The sequence below is a fragment of the Aptenodytes forsteri genome, unplaced genomic scaffold, assembly GCF_000699145.1.
Source record: "Aptenodytes forsteri isolate BGI_AS27 unplaced genomic scaffold, ASM69914v1 Scaffold61, whole genome shotgun sequence".
NCBI classification, from domain to species: domain Eukaryota; kingdom Metazoa; phylum Chordata; class Aves; order Sphenisciformes; family Spheniscidae; genus Aptenodytes; species Aptenodytes forsteri.
Genome location: NW_008794443.1, coordinates 3,760,409 through 3,786,805, shown reverse-complemented (window position 1 = coordinate 3,786,805; position 26,397 = coordinate 3,760,409). Strand labels below are relative to the sequence as shown.

Below are 26,397 nucleotides of genomic sequence, written 5' to 3'. Positions count from 1 at the left end.
ATGGAGAGGACTTGCACCCCCAAGTATGCCTCTGAAAAACCGTAAAGTGGGTTATTCACAAGGTTGTTACTAAAGTTCTGGCATGTCCATGGTACTAGCACAAAGAGATACAAGCATCAGGCAGAATTTATTTCTACTTTAATAGTCCATCTTTTCATTGCTAAAATGACTACTCTGAGTCATATTGTTGAACATACTGAATGGGCAGATTGATTGTTATTCCAGCCTCTCTTGCATTTCCCTGTTTGAAAGCCATTGCCTTCCTCTACATCAGTTGAATTCAATGTTGATGCCTGACACATTTTCTTTCCTAACAGGAAGAAGCCCACACACGTGACAGTGAACTGCTGGTTCTGCAATCAGGACACGGTAGTGCCATATGGGAATCGCAACTGCTGGGACTGCCCCAACTGTGAGCAGTACAATGGGTTCCAAGAGGTACTGCGATAAATTGCTTGAAGGGTGGCTGTGAGGGTGCATGCCCTGTGGAACAGTGCTTGTGGGAAAACCCTGCTCCTCATTGAAGACAATACAGGCCCAGTACAGATAAATATCCAGCAGTTTGACAGCTGGCAGCTCTGTGCTGAGCACCTGTGAACTCAGCAGCTGATCACTTGATCAAATTTGAGAAAGAATCCACTGTCCTGGGATGTGCTGACATAGAATGACAAAGACAAATTTTCCTCTCTTGCTTCAAAGGGCAAAAAGGGCCTTGACATTTTCACCAATATCTCTTAAGAATCTTTTTTTAATATATGGAACAATTCTTCTCTGGTTTTGTATTTTGGAACAGCTGAATTGCTTTATTTAGGGTATTAAATAACAAAGCCTGTCTTAAGCCGAAATCCACCACCACCACCTGCTTGCAGTAGGTGTACAGAACAGTGGAGGGGAGAGAAGATTTGAAGCATTTTGTCTCTTTTTTTTTTTTTTACTTATTTCTTTTGTTACATAGGTGAACGCATGGAGTGTAGAGCTCCTGACAGAGCTTAGGGAATCTTGTTATCAACCAGAGGATACCTAGCTTTGATTTTATGATCTCATGTTTGCTTTCCTTCCTGCCTCCCTTTTTGCTTCTTGTCAGAATGGAGACTACAACAAGCCCATCCCTGCTCAGTACATGGAACACCTTAACCACGTTGTGTCAGGTGGTACGACTTTCTGTGATCCTACCAAACCGCAACAGTGGGTAAGCAGCCAAATTCTGCTTTGCAAGAAATGCAACAACCATCAAACCACGAAGATCAGACAGCTGGCTTCATTCTCACCAAGGGAGGAGGTAAGTGTTCGTTAGGGACTGACATCACAGGAGAATGTTTGTACAAGGCATTCCCATGCATGTATCTGCTATTCCTGCTCTGTTTAATTCCATGTTGCAGCCTAGTAAGCAGGAGAGAGAAATTTTTCAGTGTGCTATGGAATGATGCTCCAGTAGTCTTCAGAAGCCCTATGTGGCACTCCAGTGCAGAGAAAGTTACCGATCAGTGTTGCAAACTTACCTAATCCTACTCCAAAGCCAGAATGTAATGACCTGTTCTGGATGGACACTGGAAGTTGAAGCTTGAGCACAAAACCAAACGTGCAGATTGCTGAGATCAGCTTACAACTCCAGTACTTACCATTGACCCAGCTGAGCTTACAGGATCTGGTAGGCCTAAGAGCCCGCTAGTCACCTTGAAGCCTTAATAGATTTTGTTTTTACTGAGGCCTTGGCTGTGCTGCTCTGCTTTTACTAGTGGGGTGGGAGAGGAATCCTGTGCAGCCATATCATCTCCCTGGTTAGGCATTTGTGCCTAGGAGGGCAAGGGGATTTTACAGTTACAGCAGCAGGATTTCCTGCTGAGCAACTTCGTGGCCTTCCCATTACTTAATATGTATGGAGTATAGGATAGTGGGATTTCTCCTTCACAGTTTTATGGCTTCCTGAAGTTTCATGCAGAGAATTTAGTGCTGTACTCCTTAGCTTTCAACCATGGTCAAGCCTTGGGGTTATAAGACTGCGCTATAGTGGGATGCGTTCATCCTTTGGGTTGCCTAATCCAGTCTGCTTTGTGTAATTGTAATGAGTTTAATCAGGATGACTCTCAGGGAATAGATTTAAATTTGATCATGTCTGATGAGAACATCTTTGGCTGATTCCCTTTTTTCAGCTTTATTTCTAGTCCCTGCCTCTTGCCAGGGGAGGCAAGTTACTTACTTGCTCAAGTAACACCAGCCTTTGGCCCCTTTTTAGGCATTCAGTGAACTGCAGTGTCTGTGCCACTAAGAAACATGGGACTGTGTTATCCAACATGGTTAGACATGCGTGTCAGTGACAGCAGTGGCCGCTCTCAGCATTGCTGGCCTGTCCAGTGAGGGGTGAGCCTGCTGCTACTAGTGGGAACATGCCTAGTGCTACACATGGGAATCACAGTCCCATGTGATTCCTTCTCCATTCCGGCAGATGGAGCCTATGAAACTGCTGCAGCAAGCCCTCAGGCAGCTACAATGCATCTTTCTACTTCCCTCTCCCAAAGAAGCTGCATGCTTTCAGCTGTATGCTTTTGGTACAAGGATCTTGATAGAGGCTGGGAGTGGAGATGGAAGAGCCCTAGAAGCCTCTGTGATAAGTGATGTGTCCACTATTGTGACGCTGAAAAACGTACCTTCGGCCCTACTCGCTGTCTGTTTTTACAAGTGCTCTTAATGATTTATGGAGCTCATCTCACCAGGGCCTTCAAACAGCGACAGCCTTTGAGTCTGGGACTGAGTTTTGGAAGGAGCTTGTCTCTTTCTCCAGCACTGTGGTGTGAAGGGGCAACAGGTATTTTGTGTCCCCTCATTTGAGGAGAGGAAGAGCAATTCTAGTTTTTTGTCTCATCTTCTGTGTTGAGTTCATAAGGTCTCGACAAAGACAGCAAAATTGGGCCACAGAAATTCAACGTCCTGAAATTGGGCCGCAGCAGCCTTCTCCAAGGGCTGTTTTGTCTCTTCTGGGACACGGAGGCTGGGTCAGCTGTATGCAAAGTTGGTTGTATCGCTGGCCTCCAGCTTGGTCACTGTTGAGGCCTGGTTTCAGGGGGCTGTTCCTCTGGAGACTGGAAGCATGCCTTGCGCACATGTCAGTAGCAAGCGTGATAACTGGTGAGGGACCTGCAGTTCTCACCTACTTTTCCTTTCCTGTTCTCTCACCAGGGCAAATACGATGAAGAGATTGAGGTGTATAAGCACCATCTGGAGCAGACCTACAAGCTGTGCCGTCCATGCCAGGCTGCTGTGGAGTATTACATAAAACATCAGAATCGGCAGCTCCGGGCGCTGCTGCTCAGCCACCATTTCAAACGCCGTGAGACAGACAAGACCTATACTCAGGTACATGGGGGGAGAGATGAGGGAATTTAGGGGGAAGTGCAGAGAACTAGGTACCTCTGCACCCGGGTTTGTTGCTGGGAAAGGAAGGCAGCAGCCTTGGGGCTCTGTAACTCTGGGAGCTTGGGTGCATGGCAGAAATTTAAAAGAGCACAGGATGGTTGCCACACATGCTCCTGATGTTAGTTTGAGGTTTTCCTCTTGCTGGTGTCGTTCAGTGCAATTGCCAGAAGGCAAGTCTAATGTGACAATAAGAAGAGTGGAGGGAAAACAGTGGGACAGGTAGGATAGGGGAGGTAGGGAAGCCAATTTATGAGTACAGTGCTGGAAACTACGGAGTACAGGGGGAAAAAAAGAAGTAGGAATGATGGGAATTGAATTATGACCTCCTTGCCTCACTGCCCTGCCTGACCTTGGCTTCTGCTCATAGCTCTGCTGTTGCTCTTTGCTAGTCTACAACATCCCTTGTGGGGGTTGTAAGTACAGAGACTTACAAGGACTTGAGCAAAACTGTCCAGTAAACCATACAGTCTGGAAGTGTTTCATAAAGCACCATTTCAAAACCTTACTACAGTTCATTCAGCTTCTGACAAGGTGTTTCTCCCTTCCTCTGCAGAATTTATGTTCATCTTCCTCTTCTGCTTCCATAACCACACCAGCTCAGGTGATATTTCTGCGGTTCTTGGCCTTCCTCAGCTGTGCGTTCCTGGTTCTGATGGCCTTGTATGGGTCAGGCGACCCCTTCTCACTCAGTGCAGCAGTCCCTGCTCCTGTCTCCTCTGGTCCAGTGTCCATTCGGAACAGGACTGACACAAGCTCACATGCAGACTTGGAAAATGACACTTCCGTGACGGTGGCAGGCTGGCGGGAGCTGCTCCACCTGCTCCCAGAACAGATGGTGGAGAACCTGAGTGCCGCCTGGGCTTACGGGAAGAATCACCAGATGGCAGTTGCTGTCCTTGGGCTGTTCACCTGCCTGTTGGCCATGTTCTTAGCTGGGCGGATCAGGTGGGTGTGCTTTTTTTCTTCTGTTTCACTTAAAGGAAAACTGCGTTATGTTGGAGATCTTTTGCCCTGTCTTGACTCAGTGAGCCAGGGGGTAAACATTTGCCAGAATGGCAAACGTAGTACTGGGTGGCACAGTTCTCCTTGTTACTCTTTGGGTTGCCAGCTGGCTGGCTGGAGACAGCAGAGGTTGCTTTGGATCCGTGCCTTGGTTCATTCAATTTAAGCTTGAATTACTGTGAATGAAAAGCTCCCTGTGCAGCTCTGTAATCTGGTAGAGAATGGAACTGACCAATTCAGGTACTTACCACAGCGGTGGGAAGGGCTGCAGATGATGTAACCGTAGTAAGAGACCTGCTCAGTCTGTGTGCCCTCCCCACCTTCTCTCTCCTTCCTCAGGACCAAGGGGGTTCATTGGTGTTTAAACTCTTACCTTGTGTCTTGTTGGGTTTCTTTTTGGCATTGCAGGCTCCGGAGAATTGATGCGTTTGCTTCAGTCTTGTGGTTCGTAGTGATGAGTCTGCATTTAGCTGAGAGGTACCTGAAGACGGAAACACCCAACTGGCTAGACACAGCCAAATTTGGCACCACGTCCTTGTGCTGCTTGGTGGGCTTCACCGCAGCAGTGGCTACGCGGAAATCAACGGGCCATCGGAAATACCGGCCCCGAAGGTCAGAGCCAGAGCAGTGACGCTGGGGGAAGGAGGAAAAAAAGCCTTGTGAACTCTTTGCGACTGGTGCTTCTCTCTCCTCTTTTTATTTTCCCTTCCTTTTTTTTTTTTTTTTAATTAGATAAGCAGTGAAGATCTTTTCTTCCTTTATATATATATATTCTTTTTTTTTTTTTCCTTTTTTTTCCCCATCCTTGCTTCCCACTGTGCTAGCTGCTTGGAGCATTTCCGCTGCTGGTGCTAGCCAAGGAAGCTACTCCTGCTGCCTCCATTCTCCCTTCCTCCTGAATCCTACGTCAGCAGTGCAAATATCCAACTTCCCCAAAGCCAATTCTTCCAGCAGCTGCTTCACAAACTGCTCCATAAATGCAGCTTCCTCCCCATTCTGCTCCTCCAGCCAAAGAGATTCTGGCTTCTCCTGTCCATCCTTAGCCAGTCACAGAGGAATCCTCTGCCTTGATCCTCCATGGGGCCGAGGCCGCCTTCAGTTTTCTAATGGTGCTGGTCATTTTAATTTCGAACTGATGGGAACTTGCCTCTGGATTCCGAGTCCTCGTAACGTGTGCTGTAGTAACACTGCATGGTGTACAGGCATGCGAGGAGGGGACCACGCGTAGTCCATAACCTGGTTCTTCTTGCCTTCCACTGTGTAGCATCACTTAACTGCATGCTCTCTCGCTCTGCCGTTCTCCTATGACTCCTATTTTAAATGGAGAGGCGTCCTTAAGTGCTTTTGACTGGAACTTCAAAAATTTATTTAAAAGGGTGCTTTAAAAGGTTATGTAGCTCAGGGTGTCTTGATTGAATATCTGAAAGCATTCAGCTGGTTTAGGCTAAATTTTCAAATCTACCAGTGGCTGTTGCTTTCTATGCCGGTTTTCTTCGGGTTTTTTACCCACCACCACCACCACCCCCCGAGAAGCATCTGTGTAAAAGCACAACTGGATAAAACCGCATATGTTCTTCCACTCCTGTAGCCTTAGAAAGAGAAGAAATATGGGACTAACAAGCACATGCTATGGTATATGATGAGCTTTCATTGTACGTCACTACTTATTCAATGTTTTCCTTATCGTTGAGAACACAGATTAGGAGACTGTGCTATAGGAAGGGGTGGGAGCCTCTGCTGTGGGACCGCGTGGCAATAGAGATGGATTTTTCTTGTTACTTGGAGGGGTTCTTTTTTGAAGTCTGGCATTGATGCTAATGCTGCCGAAGAAAGGGGTCTGGAAATTGTGACTTTGAGTTGAGTGCCTGGCAGTCGTCCGCTGAATGCTGGGATGACTGGATGTTACTGTGTGGGGAGGAAGGAGCTTTCAGCTGCTTGGGTTTTTGTAGGATTAACTTGTTGGGACCTCTTAGGATAAGCAGTCTGATTATCCTGCACTGTTTTTTGCAAGGCACTCCACTGAGTTTCTCATCTGGATTTGGGTCTTTCAAGAGGAAATAGCGTTGTTGCGGAAGATCTGCTATTTTCTTCTGTTCAGAATAGCGCAATGGAACTTGCCACACTAATAGTCTGATATAAGTTAATTGTGTGTCTTGATCTTCCTATGTATAAACTCTAAAATAATCAGAATGGAGCTCTCACTGTGAAGTATCTGCATCTCCTGCTGAAAGATTCGGACACTACCAGATGCTGCAGATGCTGGTGAAATTATAGAAGCTTTTTTAAAGGAAACAAAAGATATTTCATAGCTTTTCATAGTTATTCTTCAAACTGGTATTCATTGTGAAAGCAGAAGGGTAGCACTAACAAAAGCTCTGTAGAGATTCGTTAACAGTAAGCCAAGTTGAGAGTGTCATGGGAAGGTACAGCTCCTGGCTGAAGGACCATGTGCCTGTAACTTAACAACTGGCATGGGAAGGGGACAACAAACCTTCTTGCCATATGTGCTATCCTTCGGAACTTTTTTTAATGGTGCCTTCAGATAACTACAATATCCACCTCCAAGCAAACAGAACACGTTTCTCCATTCTGGTGCTTGTGAATGATGCTGCTCTGAGGGTTGTTTACTTACTTGTCCACAAAAGGAATCCAGCATCTGCAAAGTCTGGTTCCACTCTTCCGTGTTCCCATCGTTTATCAATCCTGACCCAAAAGGTTCGTCTTCCAGCTCACAGTCACAGATTGTTTCTTGTTCCAGTCTCAGACTTTCAAAATGCTAAATAATAACCACTGTGTCCCATTTCCCACTAGGACACTTTATTGAACTTAGAGAATTGTTTCAAAGTAAATACTACAAGAAGCCACGTGACTTCATCAAAACAGGAAAAAAGGCCAGCAGAAGCGTGCAGGGTCCTCAGTGCTGGGTTAGACTTTCACAGTCACTCTGGTGCCTCTTTCCTACTCTCCGTTAGGAGATTGTAGTAGGAAACGTTCCTTAAAAATCCAGTCGTTTTTCAGTACCTGTCAGCCTGTTGGAGCAGGGAGCAATGCTAAGACAGACGGTAGTAGGCTGGTGAAAGGACAGGAGGTGGCGGGGGGACACGGCAGTTTTGTGTATGGATGTGCTATCACTGTCTACTCGGCTTTCCTTTCAGTGCAGTGATCGCTATAATGTTTTCACCCCTGGAAAACTCCCCACTGCAGCGGCCCTTCCAACACCATCGTTCTGCAGCCCATCTGCTGTTAAAAGTGAGGTAGACAAAGCCACCTAATGAAATGGACACTGGAACCAAATCCAGTGCCAGCTCTGCCGTTCTCTAAACAAGCTGCGCAGAAGACCCAGGAAACCTTGAGCTATTACGTCCATTAAGTGAAATAAGACATCTAGACTCTTTTTTTTTTCTTCCTCCCTTCTTCCTGCTTCAGTACTTTCAAGTTTTCCCCATAAAGTTAAATGTAGGAAAAGATTGATGTTTCTATTTAGCTGTGATTGTCTTCTGCACTTACCTATAGGAGTTGGATTGAAAGTTCCTGCAAGCTTCTAGCACGTGAACTTGCAACCGCCTGGTGTGGCAGAGGCGAGCAGTTCCCCTTGCTGCTCTGCTGTCAAGTATGTCCAAGTGATGGGAGGAATCTCATGTTTAGAAGGATGTATTGAGACCGCGAGAAGGAGGAGGGGTGTGAGCAGCTGACAAACTGTTAAAATGTGTGGGGATGGTCATGGTAATGTCATGCCTGATTTCTAATGGCAATATCCTTTCTTTTTTTTAATATGAATAAAATCAATCTGTCCAAATTTTCTTGCCCAGTAGCAAGGAAACTCTTAAGTGGCAGCCTCTAAAGATGCTTGTCAGCCTCTTCAGATGTTTTGCTTTCAGGAGCTGAAAGTCAAGGCTGTATTAAGTTTCACTCTGTCCTATTTCACGTGGCCTCCTGTCTCTTCTGGGCAGCTGTTTTCCTCCCTTCTTTTTAGCAGCACTACTTTTTTTTTCTTTCAATTTAAACATGCCCCACCTCTGAGCCCCTTGGGGTCTGGTGCCTTTTTTGATGTTTTGCTGTTAAGTGTTACGTTGTTTTCCTGTGCCTGACATTTTCTTCTCTTGTCTTTTTTCCTGTGCAGTACTGTGAAGGGAGGGGAAGGCTGGACACTAGATATCAGGAACAGGCAGTTGGTAAAACTGTGGGAAGGAGTGGGGTTTACACTGTGAAGCCTGAATAATACTGTTAAGAAATATTTTAGCTCTGTTTGCACAGCAAGTGCAAATCTATACTGAAAGAGTTTAAAATCTTTTCATCTGGGAGATATGTTAACTGCAATTGACATGCAAGCAAGAAATCCATTTGTCTTCACTTTATGCAGATTAATACAAATGAAGTATATTTACAGATTGCACTGATTTTATATGTCAGAACATCAGAAAGCAACTTCGTTTTATGGCCAAGCTGTACAACTGAAGCCCTGGTCTCTGTGGTGCTTTGTCCGCAACTTATAATTGAAGAACTTTTGGACTCACAATTGGAAAAATTTCAAAGGCAAAACAAAGTAACAAAACAGATATTGAAGCATGGTTTGATTTTAATGCCAAAGAAGCTTTTGTCTTTGCTCAGGTGTCAGCTTATTTTCCCACTTCTTGGTGCCTCAGCATGTCTGTGCTGCTGCTTCTAAAAACAACAAAAAACCTGAAAGCCTCAAAAACAAACTTGCAGCAATTTAATTTTTGGTCTTCTAGAGACTCTGATGCTGACAGTCTCCTCTCTTTCTGCTTTTCTCACATGCTTTTGCTGATGGTAGAGGATGATCGATCTTTTGGAGGAGAGGGAAGAAAGGAGGAGAAAGGTGTGTTTTCCAGAGGTGTTCTGATTTATAAACTGCTAGCATTCGATCTGTACCAGTTGTGTCTCCTTAGACAATTAGGCCTGAAGAAGATCAGTTATAAGTTAGTGGTATTTTACTGTTGACTGTTTCTGGAAAAAAAAAAATAGCTAAACCACCACTGCCTTTACTGAGACTGTTCCTGCAATACTAGATTTTAATGCCAAATAGACTATTCTAAACACTATGCCATGCTGTAGGTTCTGTAAAGAAGGTGCTTTGCCAACTTTGCATTTTTTACTTGAGGTTCAGTTAGGAGCTAACTCGGCAGTTAGATACGGCATCTAACTCTGCCTGGTTGCTTCCCCCACAGTGAGTCCAGCAGAAGGAAATGTATGCTTCCAGCTCAGGTATTTTGGTGCAAGTCCAACATCTGAGCAACGTGCCACCATCCTCATGAAGCTGAGGTGCTATTTTGTATGACACATGGGTATACGTTTCCTTCAGCTGAGGGGGTTAATAGCTAACAAAGGGCTGGTAACTTACTAACACGGCTGACACAAAAATCATCCAGAACCCCTTGATCAGTGCTTTGAGCTTCTTGCTTTCACTTAGCTGGACTCTTATTTCAGGCCACAGAGGGACATGTGGTAACTTGTGGTCACCAGGTGCAGCTTTGTTGCCTGAGGCTTCTCCCAGCCACGCAGGCCAGAGCATGCAAACATCTTAACTCAACAGTATTAGAGGATTTTAGCCCAAAAGCCTCTAATTTCAGGTGCTGCTTTTTTACACTGGCCATGGTACCGGTGTCTGGACCAGAGGATGGTACTACAGAATGGAGCTGAGGGGGTGAGGGATTGTTAGTGGGTTTGTGTGTCACTTGAAATCAAATCTGCTCCAGCACAAAGTGGCTGACTGTGGTCTTTGCTCTCTCAGTGGCCGTGGCTGATCTGCCAGCTCAAAAGCATCTTGTACCCTGCCCAGCAGAGTTGGGTGTATAAAGGGGCCGACGTGGGTTCATTAAGTGCCTTTCCCTGGATGAGATTTTTGACAACACTATGTTGCTCTGCTTCAGTGGAACTGACGCAGCTGCAACTTGGGACAGCAGTGCCTGTATGTCTGCCAGGCCAGTGCTTTTGTCCTTCACTTGCCACCAGTGAGTGCGGCTGGGAATAAGAGGATACTTGGGCTGCATTCTTAAATTTCTGAGCAACTCTGCAGACTATAGGGGGGTTGAGGGAGAACCCAGAGCTAGCAACCAAGTAAGCATCTCTGCTGCTGCTACTTCTGGTCTTCCTGAAGCCCTCACTGACATCAGCGCATGCAAACTGACGCCTTTGTGGCCCTTTACAATTCTAAATATGCTATATTTATATCCTGTTCTTTCTATTAACTCCTCCTTTCCTACATCTGTGCTTTGCATGCCCTAGTGAACTGAGCTTGGGTGTGTCAAAGGGTGAGGACAAGAGGGGAATATAAAAATGGTGTAGTGGTGTTTTATTTTGGCTTTATGAATATTTTTCAAGTATGCTGAAATTATGTGAAGCTAATAATCATGCCTAGATACTATAGAAAGTATGTATTGATGTATTGTGGACAAATTATTTATACTCTTATAAAAATTAATATAATTAATAGCCAGATGATTGCTCCAGACTCACTCCACTCATGAAAGCAGGGAGCTGTGGTGTATGGCTTTGCTTTCGTTTTTAAAGAGATGCTGTTGAAATTGTGTGCTGTCACATACAACCTGCCGGTTCACTCCAGGTGTGCCGTCACCTGCAAGTACACTTGGGGCCTCTTTGAGCCATAGCTCTCATGTGGAAGGGGCAGTACTCAGTCCTGAAGTGTACCTTGAGTCATTCCCTGTAAAGCCTCATTTGGGACCAAAGCTATCAAGTCCACAGGCAGGGAAGAGGTCCTCTGAACATTTTTGTCATGCCAGCAAGTCTGGATTTTTGTAGACGTGGGATGTGCGTATACACACACCCCCCTACCTTTGTGCCGCCAGCTAGGAGGGAAGGCAAAATTGATGCCAAACATCTGTCTGTACTCTAGAAGGTATTAGTGCAGGACCTGGCAGCTGGAGTATTCTCAGCTATAATTCAACCCTCCTTTTTCATCCAAAGCAGGACAACATGTAGGAGAAAATTCTTAGTCTTTGCGGCTAAAGCTTCTAGCTCTCTAAGTCGCATATCAAAATCTTAATGTGTCCGAGACCTGTGCCCCTTTTTAGCATGATTCTCCCCTCTCCCTGTGCCTGATTTTTATTCACTGTATTGCTCTTTACTCCTGATTCTGTCAGCTTGGCCGAAGGCACGGGTTATGGCACTGACTGATGTGATGCAGCAGACCAGACAAGTGACTGCATGTCAGCTCGCAGAAACTCGCTTATCTCACAGCCAGCAGTAAGACAATAGTGAGCTACTTCTGCAGTCGGGGCAGCAGCACCCATGCTGCCTGGAGAAAATGGTGCAGTTATACATGGATAACTCATAGCTAAATTATGATGGGACCTTAAGTCCGGAGGAAACATTTTACCCCATGACTGACACATGGTTCCCTGGCTGCCTGCGGGCAGATGAAGCTGGGCCCATAGAGCAAGCTGCCTGACTGTGACTGCATGTTACCTTCTTACTTCATGTACTGAATTATCTGATAGTAGGAGTGGGTCCATCTACAGCCCTGTAGTCTGACCTGACCCATGCTCTCCCATGTCTCTCTCTGACCCAGGGGTGATGCAGCATCTCTGTGTAAAATGGGAATTAAAAAGGCGCACACGTACGGTGGTGTCTTTGGATAAGAGGGAGGTATTGGGACAGAGGAGGGGAGGCTCTGCTGGCAGGAGGTGTTTCTTCAGGACAGTGTACGGTCCCACACCATGTAATACTCTTCTCTAACCTATTTATTTATTTTTAAAGTATCTGTGTAGCAGAGTTGTGCCCAACTGTCTAGTAACGCTGTGATCATTGTAAACACTAATTAAGATACCCAATTTTTGATGTTCACGATACCAAGTTCTGAAATAAACGGCTTCCGGGCCCTGACTATTTCCACAAACTGTTTGACTCCAGAGCCTTTTTTTTTTTTTTTTTCTTTTTCCCCTTCTTCCTTTTTTGGTTACTTTTTCAGTGTTACCAGACCCACTGTTATCACAAATGGCTTGGAGCAACGCAGTAGTCTGAGAGCAAAGATAGCTGCACTGCTCCATTCCAGGGCTGTGATGTGGCTGCTTCCTGCCTTACGATACTCTTGATCTCCTCACCTTTTTTTCATCTGCTTCTGAAAGAACTTTTAGTTCAGCTGACGATTCCCATGACAGCACCCCTGCTTTTTAGCAGCATCTAGCCCTCTTGACATGACAGTGGCAAACACTAAAGCGAAAAGCACATAGAAAAGGAACAGGATTTTGCACGTGTTGCAGGAATTTACTTTGTTCAGAGCGTATCAATATTTAAGCCGTTCTTTGGTCAGCATTCAATCCTAAGGCATTAATATGCTATGCTTAAAATTCTTCAGCTCTTCTTTGCTAACCAGAAAAATTCCTTTTCTGGATGGTGCAAGACAAATGATTCATCAGCTGCCCAGAGGATCTGACTGCACTAACTTGGTGAGGTTGAGAAGAAGTGGGGCTGTTGAGCAGCAGAGCCCATGCAAGTCCGATCCAAAAAAGTTACAATCCCAGGAAAGAGATTGCGGTTATGAGTGATAAATGATTGTAATATCTTCCAGCCCATTAAGTGAAAAACTGCCAAAAACCAATAAGCCAGATAAGCTGTTTTCCAGCACAGCAAGGAGCTGTGTAAAGTTGGATCCTTTAGCCCAAAGGTACAAAAGGTGCAAAGTTAGGAAAAAAGAGCTATGTCGTTCACAGGCGATGCTCTGATTTGGCCTTTCACAGACATGGCACAGTGAGTGGTAGGTATCGCTCTTTCTGATATGATTCATATCATAGTCCTGAGCTGCACTTTTAATTTCCTTTCCCATTCATTTTCTCTTGCAAAGCTGAGATGGACATGTGCATCTGCTATTTACATCTGTATGTGTGGTGGGGCAAATGTGTATATGTATGTGCACTAAAGGACTCTGCACGTTTGCGAAGCGTGACACCCTTCCCAGGTCCTCTGGAACCTGAAGAGGTTGGGCAGTTTCTGCTGCAAGACTGACGAGTTCCTTGCCGCTGTTAAAGGCATGTCCTGCTTGCAAGCACCAGGAAGCTGGTTGGCTCAGATGTTGTTCAGCCTGATTAAGCTGGTCGGGATTGTTGATGTCTGCCTCGTACTAGCAGATAAGTAGTTTTATAAGATATTTTAAATTGTAATCTTAACTCTAGACTGCTTCTTCTGGACATGCTAGCACTGCATAATATTGCTGCATCACCTCTTTAATCTCCAAGAGAGAATGGCACATGCATAAATCACCTCACAGCGCAAGATTGAGATATGTATATTCCTTCACGCTCTGATTTACTACTGGCTTTCCTCTGACAGAAGAAAAGCCGTGTTGCTGCTCTCATCTGCCTCAGTGTTTTCATCAGAAGTGAGATTAAACCTCCAAAGGTTGCAGCTTGATTATATGCTGCAAAGTCTGATATCTCCATTTTAAAATACCTATACTTCATACTTCGTTGGTACGTCATCATGACTTATTTGACAAGACTATTACCTGTTTCTAACTAAACAAAAATCTTACAGGAGATCCTTGAGAGATCTTGTTCACATTCTAGACTTTCTTTCATGTATTTTATTCAATTGTTAAAAATAATACAAAATTACTATACTTTCAATTGCAACATTCTTCAAATGCTCATTTTCATGGTATGAGGACACAAGTGAGACTCCAAAGCTGACTCCTCATTTCTGATGCAATGTAGTCAATTAAACTGTACACATAGAGTAAGATCAGTATGTGATTGCAAGGAGGAATGAAAGAAGGTAAAAATAGGAGTAAATTTTTGACAGACTGTTCAGCTTAGGTTGATTTTTAAATTTTAAACCACCACAAAGGTAGGTGATGAAATGGGGGTATCAGAAATTAATTGCATAGTTTATTTGCATACAGTAATTGAGTGTGAAATACTGTGGCAGTGCTAGCTGCAAAAACTGTTTAAAATACAAAGTCCTCTCATACAGTTATTTTACCAGTAGAATAGAAGTCATTTTATGTCTGTAGTACTTAAAAATCAAGCTAACTGGTACAGGTACCCTTAGCGTGTTTTGTCTGTTATCTCTCGTCTTGTGTTCTCAAGTTGGACACGCTGTTCTACAGCTCCCCTCTTTCACTTGGAAAGAACCCACTGAAAACAACTCACAGACCCAGAAATACAATTGCCATTATTATTGCCAATTTAAATTTTTTCCAGGCACTATAAAAGAGATTGTTTTTTATGTGCTAGAAGTAAGACACTTCTTGCAGTGTATGCTACAGGAGCACAGTTCCCTCTGAGTGGCTATGCTAGTACATATTTGTGGCTAATTATGATATGCAGAGAAAGGAAAATGTAACAGTTTAGGGCTCAATTTAGGATTGGAAAAGCCAGGTTTGTGTGTCTGTTCTATCATAGGATTTTTACATGACCCTCAACAAGTCACTTAGCTTCTTTTTGCTTCTCTTTCCCACCTGTAAAGTGAGGGTAGTGAGTCTTCCTTACCTCGCAGAAGTATAATAAAGGCAAATGTATTAAAGAGGTTTGAATGTTAGTTTTAAAACAGAGCTCTTGTGCCTAAACCTTTATCTAGGTACCCATAAAAATACTTTTCTCTATACTGGCATCAGAGGTAAGGTGTTGATTCTGGTTTCTAAAGACAAAAAGACTCATAGATAACTACTTGCTTCCCACAGTCATGACATTTCTAAGCATGTTGTTTGCATGTGCACATAACAAACATAAGATGTACTCTATTGTTGGTCCTATGCGTATCTGGACTTTGTAAAGCATTCTGGTGGTCTCTAGGTAATTTTCTCGTCCAGGGAGAGAACCAAGGTACTATGCCTATTTGCACCTGAGTTCCTAAGCTGTTCCACCATCTTTTCCACCCTGTATTGTGGGACAGGTTGGTGCACAATAATTTAAGTAAGGTTGAGCAGTTCTTCCTTCCCCACTTTCAAAGGTGTAGGAACATTCCTGTAAACTCTTAAGGATTCTGCATCTTGCACTCCTGCACTGAAAAATTAGTACAAACCTGATAACAAAGCAAGTGTTCATGCAAGTAGTACAACTGAGAGAGTGAGTTCCTTGAATGTACTCATTGCTAAATGTCTGTCATGCATGTCATTTGCAGGTACCTTTCTGGGGATTCGATTACTCTCTTTCCCAGCGGCACTGGGACTGGTTTCCCTTCCTCTGCTACGTCTCTCTTTGTCCCAACACCACCCAGTATTCTCCAGCTGACAAACCAACAGCTCTTCAGATCCCCACGCAGAACTTCTTCTTCCTCTCTTCCTGGTCGTCTCAACAGGGCACTCTCGCTGGGTACCATCCCCTCCTTGGCCAGAGCAGGTAAGTGTGCATGAAACTTTCTGGCCCAATGGAAATGACGATGGAGTGGTGCAATGCTTCAGAAGGAAATGGGCTGTTGAGGTATCCACGTTATGCTCCTGTTCAGGGATTGCTGCTCCTGTGGCACAGAAGAGTATCTAGCACTGGTAATTTGGTTTTTGGCATTAAGAAATTATGCAGCATACCATTGTCATCTTAGTGAGACTTTTTGTTTCACCGAGTGCTTGCCTGCTGTGGGTTTACTGAAATCCAGAGGCTTCTCCAGGCATTCGTGGCAGTATGGCATAAGCTACAAGGCTATGTGTGGGAGAGAGACAGAAGGAGCAGTTAGACATGGGAATGGAGAAGAGCAGCTTCTGGAAGTGATTGGGAGCATCAGGATAACTGACCTGGCAAGAGCAATCGCTCCCTTCCTTCTAGCTGCTTTGTGTAGTTTGCTTTTCTTGCTACAGCTGAAGGGAGCAGAGCTGAAGGCGGGCTCTTCCCTAAGTCTGGATTTGATATGCATTATCACAGCTATTGAAGCTGCTTTAGAGACGGCATTTCCTCTTGTTTTTAAGGGCTCTGTACAGTCTAGGGAAGGTCTATAGGCTTAAGGAAAGACTCTCTCCCAGTAACTCAATAAGCCCTCAGTTTTGCTGTGCTTGAAACTAACGGATGGGAGATAGCGTTCCAATGCTATTCTCCATCCAGGGAAAGGTAAGCTTTCTTGTGTCACTAACTGATTACCAGAAGGTCAGGGGCCAAAATGTGGCAGTTTCTAGGATAACACTGCAGCAGAGAGAGTAGTCTTGCAGGGGTTTCTTTAGTTTATTTGACATTTCTTTAGCTCATGTTGCCAGCAGTTTTGCCAGATCCACTAAGAGCAAGAGAAAGACCAGCCATGCAAACCTTTCAGCAGCATGGCAGCTTTTGGCACAGCCTTCACCTTTCTAGTGAGCTAACTGCCACTGGAAGGGCAAGTGCAAATGCACCAGGCGGCTGGGATTCCCCCTGCATGCTAAACCACCCTTGTGGGGTCTGCGCTTTCTTTTGCTAAGGTGCAAAGCCAGACAGACTGGAGAGAGATTGCTGTCAGGGCTGAATATTTTTCGCAAACAGCAAGGTTTTCAACCTCCAAAGCTGTTTGCCTAGAATTATGTAAATCAAATGCCTAAGAAAAATAATTGATTTAAGCTCTGAGGTTTCATTTGTAGCACTTCTTTTTCCTGACTTCATTACTTTTCATTGATTTTTTTTTTTTTCTTTTTTTTTTTCCCCCTGCCTCATTATTATGGCTACTGTGCCTGACAGCTAGATGGGAATTCGTCTCACCCTATGATGTGCCCTTAAGGCACTTTTCATGAGAAAAGGATACAACCATATCTTCACCTTCTTCCTTTTAAAGTAAAGGCAAGCCAGGCTGTGATACAGTCAGAGGGTTGTTTTTGGAGCCTGCTGGACAGATCTCTTCTGCTGCAGCTGGGAAAAGTGGATTATTCTGACGCTGGCATATAGCCTACCCAGGAAAACAGGGACATTTTTCCCGCCTACATTTACCACCCATCCCCTTCTGAGATTGATGACAAGATGATGAAGTTACATTTCTGAAGGATAGACCTCCAGTAGCTGAGCCAGCTGGGTTCAAACTGTTTCATTTTTGCTTTTTAGATTCTGGCTACTTGTTCAGCGGAAGTCGACCAGCCTCACAGTCATCTCAGTCCAAGGAATCTCCTACGTCAGGTAATGCACTAGGCCTTCCAGAGCAACTGTCTTTGCAGGATTTGCAGTGAGTGGGTTGAAACACATGATCCAAGTTTTAATTCTTTCCTCCCTCCTCACATCCCGGTGAAAATGTCAGTTTTGCTGTTAGAAATGCTGCAGAGAGCGTTCCAACTAAAAGTGGGATTGCATTAAAATAAGGCGCTATATGTGTTGGATGTCCTTCTCCCTGGGAGAGCTCACAGTGAAATCAGTGAGACAAAGCAAGGATCCCTTCCCTGCTCTACAGCTGAGTTGAGATTGCTTTGATAGGAGACTTTAAACTGTTCCTAGGGCAGCTCTTTTGTTTCACTTTCCTTCCCCAGCCCAAGGAACTGCTAATTTGGCTACCCTGTCTGCTCTGCCCTTTTGCTCCCGTGTCCTCCAGTGACCTGTCTGTTGCCCTCCTGACCCCAAATGGATTCTTTGGCTGTGCTGCTTAAGTGTTTGCTGCTGGAAATGCGGTCACAGCCTGGGCTAATGCCATTGTGCAAACCTCCTTGCATCCTGATACACTTTCCCAGCAGCCTTTAAAGGACATGCCACATGTAATGAATGCCACATAACATGGCTTTATGGCTTTACAATGCCACACAACACGTAACATGAATGCCACATGCCACATAACAACAGTTAATTGTCCTGCAAAACAGCATGTGTAATGCAGGCTCTCCTGAATGGGCACAACTGAGCAGAGAGAAAGCTCACCCGGCTCCTGATAAACCTATCTCTAGTCTAAGTCATTCCTGAGTGTACCAAAGCGCATGTGGAATTTCTCCATGTTTTGCAGTGTGGGAACTGGAATGAATAAAGAATTATAGTACAAGATGTGTTGGACATTTGCAACTCCCATTCCCTTTTCTTGTAGAATTGTCAAAGAAAACTGTGCCTATTGTATTGAGATTATAATCTCATTATTTTCTCTTTGGGGATGTTTCCATTTCAGAGCACTTCTCCCTGCTGTCCGGCAGCTGTGCTCCCTCCCGCATCCCCTCTCCAGCACCGTCGGTGGCTGGCTCTGTGACTTCCAGCTCAGGTTCCTTGCGGTACCGCCGGCCACTCATCAGCCCTGCCCGCCTGAACCTGAAAGGACAGAAGCTGCTGCTTTTCCCATCTCAGAATGAGGCTCTGCTCACCCCAACTAGCTCAGAGGAGCACACCCACTCAGACAGCAACATCTTTGCCACCGAGTTGTCCTCCTTTCCAAAGAAGAACCTCAGCGAGCGGGGAATGCATGGTATGCTGGCAGCCTGCTGCACTCCTGGAAATGCATTTGTAGGAAGGAGTTGGCTTGCAAGCAAAGCTTGTGCATCATCTAGGCCACACAATAGATGGGAAACCTTCAGGAAAAGCCCACGTGGTGATGACTGGTAGGCTACCAAAGCTGCCTTAAGAGTCTGCTGGCCTGGAGAGCCTCTTGTCTGCCAAAACAGAGGTCCTTTTCTCACTTAGTGGTGCCCCAGGGATACTACTGCCACTGCCTTCACCCTTGTTTGGGTAACTCCTTTAACCAGGGGTGTGGTGATGCTGATAGGGACAGTGTATGAGACAAACACGCAGGCAACTTCTGCTGCACAGCAGTGAAATTTGCCTTTTGTTTCTAGCTCCTGTCCTCGATCCTTTCATGATTTTACCAGCCAACCATTCATTACTCATGTCTAGCTTTAGTCTGGTAATTTCTGTTACTTTTGGCTTCCACTGGTGCCTTCTGAATTTTCGTATCTTTTTCTCCTTGCAGATATGAGATCTGCTATGGAAGGCGGGAGTATTTGCAGTGATAATTCCATCAAAAAGGAGGATCGCTCCTCACACTCATCTACCTGTGTGGTAGACACAACTACCAAAGGGGAAGATTTGGCAGGCTGGAGAGGTAGGTGCAAGTCATGTGAGTGCTTCATGTATGTGTGAGCGTTTCTACGAGGGTAACTGAGATCTTTTCTGTGCTGTAGTAGTGATCTGATCTTGAGATCAAATAAATAAGTAGTAGCAAAATGGATCTTCTGACTGCTATTCTAAGACCTTAATAAGGCTATTCCTGTTCTTTGGGCTGTCTGAAGAACACTGACAGAGTGCTAAACTGAGACAGAAGGAAAGGGGTGGGGATGCGGGTGTTGAGAAGAGCGATGAGATGAAAATAGAACCAAAGAAGGCAGTGGAATCTTTCCTGACAGGCAAAGTGCTTCAGCAATTTCTGCTTATGGTGAAAACACTGGGCAAAGAGAGAGAAAGAGCACAACATATGTTCACTGTTATTTATCTCAGCAATTCTTTAATATCTCTTTCTACTATTCCTTTTTTCCTTTGTGTTGTCCTCTTCCACTAAGGTCATTTTGGTAACTCCGCTCTCCGAGGTCTGCTAGCCGTGAGTCTGACTCTCAATGCAATCTTCACGTCAGCCTATGTCTACCGGAGCCTGCGTTGATTTGTGCCAACACTCCCTTTCTTTCTGGTTCCACCTGCTTCTGAGGAGACAAGAAGAATTCAACCACGGCTTCATGTCTAGTGGCCGTGCCACTGGTGCATGCTGTTTTTTAAAAAAACTACTGTATGCTCAGCTGTCATGACAAGGAACCCGGGTAGCTGCTGCCATCACTTCCAGGTAGAACATATCACAGGATTGTCCCTGGAGGTGGCAGGCGGAATTCCCAGAAAGCTCCAGTTCGAAGCAGGAGGCCAGTCAAATGGCCCACGCGCTTTCTTTCAAAGGAACTGACCTGAGACACAAGCCTGAAAATGTGTAAGCTACGTTTTTAGGAACCTATCCCCAGCTCTTCTTCCTGACATATCAACCTCATGCTGATGGTGCTGGTAAAATGAGAATTAGAACAAATGAGCTGGAGAAGAGGGATGGCTTTGTAGCTGGTGCTGGGCTTTGGCTACTGTAACGGCATTCCCAGCCTCTTTGCCCAGTGGTTCCTCTTCTCTCTTCCCTTTGGCACTCTCCTCTAAATTATCAGTGAATTTTCTTTAATTGCCTTAAGCTTGCCTAAGCACCCGGGTGACTTTGGCTGCTCTGTCATATTCTTGCATCTTACATGTCCCTGTGCTTCCACCTGGGCTGTGCCCTGAGGCCCCTTTCACCAGTTGCCATTCTGGTCATGCTGGTTCTCGGAAACTGCTGTCTGTACGTACCTCCAACCAGCACTGTTGCTGTAGGTATGCACAAACCCCAGAGAGACATGCTTTGTGATTTGCATTAGAAAGAGGAAGCCTGCGCTTTGCTTTATCCAGGGGGCACTGATTCTGTTACAATTAACTCTGTAGTAAGAAAGGATCCCTATGTGATGTGCACCATAGTCAAAGGGCTTCAGCTCACAACTCTGACTGCTGGTGTTTTCACTGAAGCAGCGAGTGGCATAGCTTGTTCTTGCTGTAAATCGCACAAATCTATTCTATTAGAAGATACATGAGGAGCTGTCTGTATGCATTTATCCAGAAACCAGATGCCTCAATCTGATACTGGGATTTGCTAAGTAACCATTTAAGATACTTCTTACTTAGTTAAATGCCAAGGTGCTCTCAGTGAGAAATGCCAAACCTGCTTCTGGACAACTCAGCCTTCTGGATAGATTCTTCTTTTCTAACCCAAAGGAAGTAGCCCTAGATTTTCAAAAGCAGTTTACAATTTGGGCACTTCTGCTTTTGGGTGAGTCTTCAGCATTGCTTAGAATTCAGGGGCCATTTAAGAGTATCGTGCTGAATACTCCAAATCATTTAGTACACCTTAGGGGAAAAAAAAAAAATCTTGATCTTTGTTTTGGTTCTTAAATCCCAAGTGCAGAGAGAAGATTTACCAATGTGTCAAGGATACCTGGTGAAAAGAGAGCCAACTGGCATTAGCTATGTATTTCCTGAAGCAGGACTGACTCTATTGAGAGTTTTTCTATTGTCTCTTCCTTTGGGCTCCTTTACCTCAAACTTATTTTCTCTTTCCCTCACCCCATTGTCCTGTGTTTACATCTTGAATGACAGTGTTAGCTTACTGTGTCTTTTCCTCCCTTTCAGTTCTGCTGCTCTTCCCTCTATTGTACTCTTGCATGTGCACAGAAACAAAGTGTGTATCTGATAATTCTCTGCTCTGAACCTGAAATTCACACCTCGGAGTGATGATCCCCTTCCTTTGAAACGTGCCTAGAAGACTGCAAATGTTTGTGCCAGATCATCCCATTTTGTAGATCCTAAATACTGGCATGCCCCAAGCACTCTTCTGTTACTAGGGACATTACTTCCAATGGTCCTATTGATCAGAATATAATGATCACCCTTCCTTTCACTTTTTTTTTTTTTCCCCCCCCTTGCATGTTTTGAGTTCCTACCACAGCCTCACTTAGTACATGATGTGAGTGATAGCCAGATTCTAATCAGCATGCTATATGACAGATTAAATGGGGCTTTACTGCTGGGGATTCAAGCACTGAAAAATTAAGTCTCTCTTTGTCTCTTCCATTTCTTCCTGCATTGTTTTAGCAGCCTGCTTCCAGCCGCTCCTCCCCATCCTCCCTTGTTAGTGAGGCCTGCTCATTGCCTGCTCCGCATCTGACAGGCAGAGGACAGACCTCTGCCCACACGTGCTAATCTGAGAGGCCGTGGAGGTGTCATTCCTGACTCTGCATCTTTCTCTCAGCCTCTTTAGCGTGTCGGTCAAGGGCCGCACAGCCAGCACCTCCTACACAAAGGCCTAGATCCAGGATAGAGACCCGCAGCAGAAAGATGTGCTGCAGGTTGGTGATTAATTCTTTTGCAACTTGCATGAATTGTTACTTGTAGCCAAACCGGACCCATAACCTTCCTGTTAAGAGATTTTTGTCCCTTTCATAGACTTCTGCAGGCTCACTTAAGCATATGTATAGGCAAGATGCTAGCAGACCAACTTACAAGCTTCTATTTAGACCTCTGCTGTTTGAGTTTGATGATGTCCTGGTGCAGTGTGTGACATCCCATTCATGGATCCTTGTCCTGACTTCCAGCATACCCAGGGGCCTCCTATGCAGAGACAAGCCTGCCAGAGAATACTGTGGGTTTCTTTGTCTTTATTACGCCAACAGATGTGCACTGTGACTTCATGTATGCAAACTTTCCACTTTCACCTCCCAGTCTGCGCTGAGTTCTACCATCGCGCTCACCTGGAGTCCAAGTTGGTCTCTGTCTCTACCAGATTGCAATACAAATTTTCTCCTCCTTTCCAGCAACCAAGGAGCTGCAGCCTCTCAACACACCTCTTCTTGCCCGTATTCCAGAACAGGAACACTTTAACCTGTCACTGCACTTCTGAATCTGCTCACTGAAACTGTTCTTGGAAGAGTATTTGGTGACCTTGTCCAAAGCAATATAAAGACTTTGGATTTTATTGCTGAAGAGGGAAGACAACCAATTTTTTCATTCTGGTGCTAGAACACTCTCCAGTGGTGCTTTCACAGTTGTGAAGCCTTCGCTTGAATAGTACACACAAGTATACGTGTGTATGTGTGTGTGTGCGCGTGTGCATGCATGTGTACTGTGTGTGTGTGTGTGTGCGTGTGCATGCATGTGTATAAAAACATTTGGAGGGTTTCTTCATTTTAAAAGATCTGAGCCCATGTTTGTCTTTGTATTGTTGGCCTTAATCTAGCTCTTCGATACTGTGTCTATCTTGCTGCTGTTTTCTGTATGAAGCTGGTTTGGAGGAAACAAGATTATCTGGTCCCCCTGTAAAAATTGTTGTGACTAATGATGTTGATCTTCATACAGTGTTGTTCAGGGGTGAGATTTTATTTTTCTAATATTTTTCCTACTGTAAAAACTGTTGGAGCGTATGGAATGGAAAAGATCTTTACAAAATGGTCTGATAAAGATTTGAGCATCACTTCATAATACCAACAATTAATGATCAGGAGGGATATAAATGAGCTCCGTTTCCAGACCTTTTCCATTACCTGCCTTCCCTTGAAAACGCCCAGGTACTTTTTCTTTGGATATGGGCTTGTTAGGCATGTTCTGAGACCTTGCAGATACTTTGAATGATTTTGCTGTTCTGAATTAGGAAGAATTTGGATTCTAGAGTCTGGTTCCAGTTCCGCAGTCTGGGTAGTTTGGCAGATGTGACAAATATTATGCACACATCCATTTGATGGGATAGAGAGAATTGGTAGAATGAGTTGCTGATTTCTGAAGGACATCATATCTTTTTATGTAAAACCTTAGACATGAAATTGGTCACTGTGGCAATGTGGGGAAAAAAACTCATTGCTGGCATATGTAGGCCAGATTCGCTGAATTTTAGGCTGTCTGCTCAAGCAACAAATTTGGCCTGTGAATGTTTTATTCCCACTCCTCCTTCTTGGGTGATGGGAACATCTGTAAAACACTGCTGAACTGACTGGGTTCCTTAAAACAGGGCAGCTGGAATCAAGGGCTTGTGTTGCCTGTGGATGCTGCTATATTTTTTTCTTCCAAGCACCATTCCTGGAAATAACTATGGTCTTAACCTCTCTCACAGACATTTGTTAGAAGGCTAGAAAGGGCCAATTTGGCCAATACTTTCTTTCTTTTTTCTTTTTTTAAATATACGTTGCGTCCAGAAATTATCATCACTGTGTCCTGTGGTGGGAGTAAGGGACAGAGTACTTTTGGATGGAGTGGGTATCTAGAGAGGGTGAGGAGGACAATTTTGAGTCCTAAACCTTATTTCCTGTGAAAGAAATACTGTATGTCATTTGTGTATACTTGTTTGGGGAGCTCTAACACTGTACAGTTTAGTTAAATGTGCTCCAAGGGAGGAGAAGCTGTTCCTCAGAGGTTTTTAGTTCATGCTTTGTGTTTAAAGAGGAATATTTTTCTTTAAAAAATAAAACCGGATAAGTTTTCACCTTAGTGTGATTCTGTTTCTTGGGGAGCTGAATATTTTTGGGGGAAAGGGAGACAGTATTTGTGCTTGTGTGTGTGTCTGGTCAAATTAACTTTGATCTCTTCACTCTTTTAAAGCTAGCAAGAACTAAGAGAAAGCACAAAGCTCGGTGAGCTTCCCCGAAGCAAGGAGAAGCTCATGACCGTGATTTGGAGATGGAAGTGGAAGGGGAAGTACATCGTTATGCTTTGAAGGTTTTCCATCAATTAAAGGGGAAGTCATCTCCTGCCGTTAACTGATGTTCTGAACTTCTGCCCGGATGCAGCTGCACCCCCATAGGGACCTCGCTGTCCTGAACTCCTGTAGGATAGGGACTGTCATTTACGTACCTGTTTCCAGAGAACCCTGACCTCAGATGATGACTGTAGGGTCGCATGGTAACACCAGCACTGTTTCATTTTGTCTGGATTTTCAGTACTTTGGAAGGCGGGGAGGAGGGGTGTGAGGGAGGTGCTGAACGCAGGTGCTTTGGTCCTGATCCAGTCATCTTCCAAACATGCATATGTCAGCAAGAAAGCCAAGAGGATTATTTAGGTGGGTAAGGACTGGGCACACGTACGGGATGTTCAGTGAAGCCCCAGAATTCGTCCCAAGATACGCACAGTCACAGTGTCAGAGCGGTCCAGTTACATGCACACCTTAGGATTTGTGTTCATTTGGCACTTAAAGGACTTTTTCCTCGGTGAGATGGGGGCTGAGGGTTTTTCCAAGATTTTGCTTTTATGTGTTATTTTATAGTCTTTATGTTTTTATTTTGTAATGTAATTTGAGAAGACAGGTGGCATAAGGTTTTAGACGTAGGCTTTCTAAGCACAGGCTTCAAAGGCTGTAGTTTTCCTCCATTTGTACTTTTATGACTCACGTTTTACTTTGCTAAAATGTGCTGCTAATTTGTTCTGAGACCTGGCAACGTATTCTGTCTTGTCTTTAAACAGCCGGGGAAGGTCTGCGTATTGCTGTGCAGGAGGGGATGCACTTCAGCCACTCTTCCTTTCTCCCCCTCTTCTTTGAGTGGTAGAGACCTGTTTGGTTCTGCAATCTGTTTTTATTTTCAGCAGTGCTGTTCCATTTACTTTCTTTTCTATTACACAGGGCTAGCAGAAAAAGAACTAAACTGTGGTCATACAGGTGAGTCTTCCTGTGCTCCATCAAAGAGCTTCCTTCTCCTGCCGTTGGCAGATGTTATAACCAGTAGGGATGTTTCATTCTTAACAATTTAAGTATTACCATCTAGCCCTGTGAAAGTTTTCTGATCAAAGACCTGCACAGTATTTTTAAAATACGAGACATGATAGTGGTGTTTGACCCACCGCAATCGAGCTACTGTTGGTAGTTTTTGTAAACTGAGAACAACAGCCTGATAGTCATCAATGTTTTCCTTCTGTTTCTTAGCTTGGTACAGCTTTTGGAAAAGAGGAACTGATTCCTTCCAGACTAGTGAGTCATGATTTTTTTTTCATTAAGGGTTGTTGATGGGTTTTTTTGGTTTCTTGGTTGGTTTTTTTTTTTTTAAATTAATTAAGGGTGATCAAGGAAACACTTTTCAGAGGAGGATGTGTGTTTTAATTAAATTACTGGCACAGGTAGGTGTCCATCGTCCCACTAGTCACTCTTTACGTACGGATGAATTTTGAGGCACTTGGTGAATGGTAGTGCTTGCACGAATGCAACACCGGTAAAATCAAGATTTGCTGCAGCGCAGAGCTCTGCTCCTCGGCCGTTCCCCCTCCGTACCTGCGGGGATCTGCTAAGCCAAGGTTTCCCCTTGCGGCCGTGATGCTGGGGTACCAGCTGGGGCGGTGGTGATGGTGTGCGGTGCGTTAAGTGCCAGATGCATTTGCACCTCTAAGTAGTAGGTGCGCAGCTGAGCACCTCATCTCGCTGGAACGGTAAGATTCAGTATATTCGGCTGGGTTTTACTGCAGGTAAACTACAGTTCGGCGCTGAACGTTGCCGGGGCCGCCCCCGCCGCGGCCCTTCTGCCCCTGCCCCGAGCTCCCGCTCCCTGTCGTGCAAGCGGCCGGCGGGGCCGCTCCCCTTCCCGCCCTC

The 26,397-nt window shown here is 44.8% G+C and overlaps 1 protein-coding gene across 1 annotated transcript; it reads left to right on the top strand.

Moving 5' to 3' along the window:
- Positions 1–21,574, top strand: TMEM201 (transmembrane protein 201). The gene is made up of 11 exons (XM_009289785.2): positions 1–41; positions 318–438; positions 1,085–1,279; positions 3,175–3,351; positions 3,965–4,356; positions 4,822–5,025; positions 15,508–15,725; positions 17,376–17,447; positions 18,412–18,702; positions 19,204–19,335; positions 19,790–21,574. Exons 1-11 carry the CDS (start codon positions 1–3, stop codon positions 19,885–19,887), a joined length of 1,941 nt encoding a protein of 646 aa, XP_009288060.1. The 3' UTR covers positions 19,888–21,574.
- Positions 21,575–26,397: the final 4,823 nt, after the last annotated feature.

Coding starts and splice junctions, on each gene's coding strand:
- TMEM201 (XM_009289785.2), top strand. CDS start 1: ATGGAGAGGACTTGCACCCCCAAGTATGCCTCTGAAAAACC. Junction 1,280..3,174: donor CATTCTCACCAAGGGAGGAG/GTAAGTGTTCGT, acceptor TTCTCTCACCAG/GGCAAATACGATGAAGAGAT. Junction 17,448..18,411: donor CAAGGAATCTCCTACGTCAG/GTAATGCACTAG, acceptor TTTCCATTTCAG/AGCACTTCTCCCTGCTGTCC.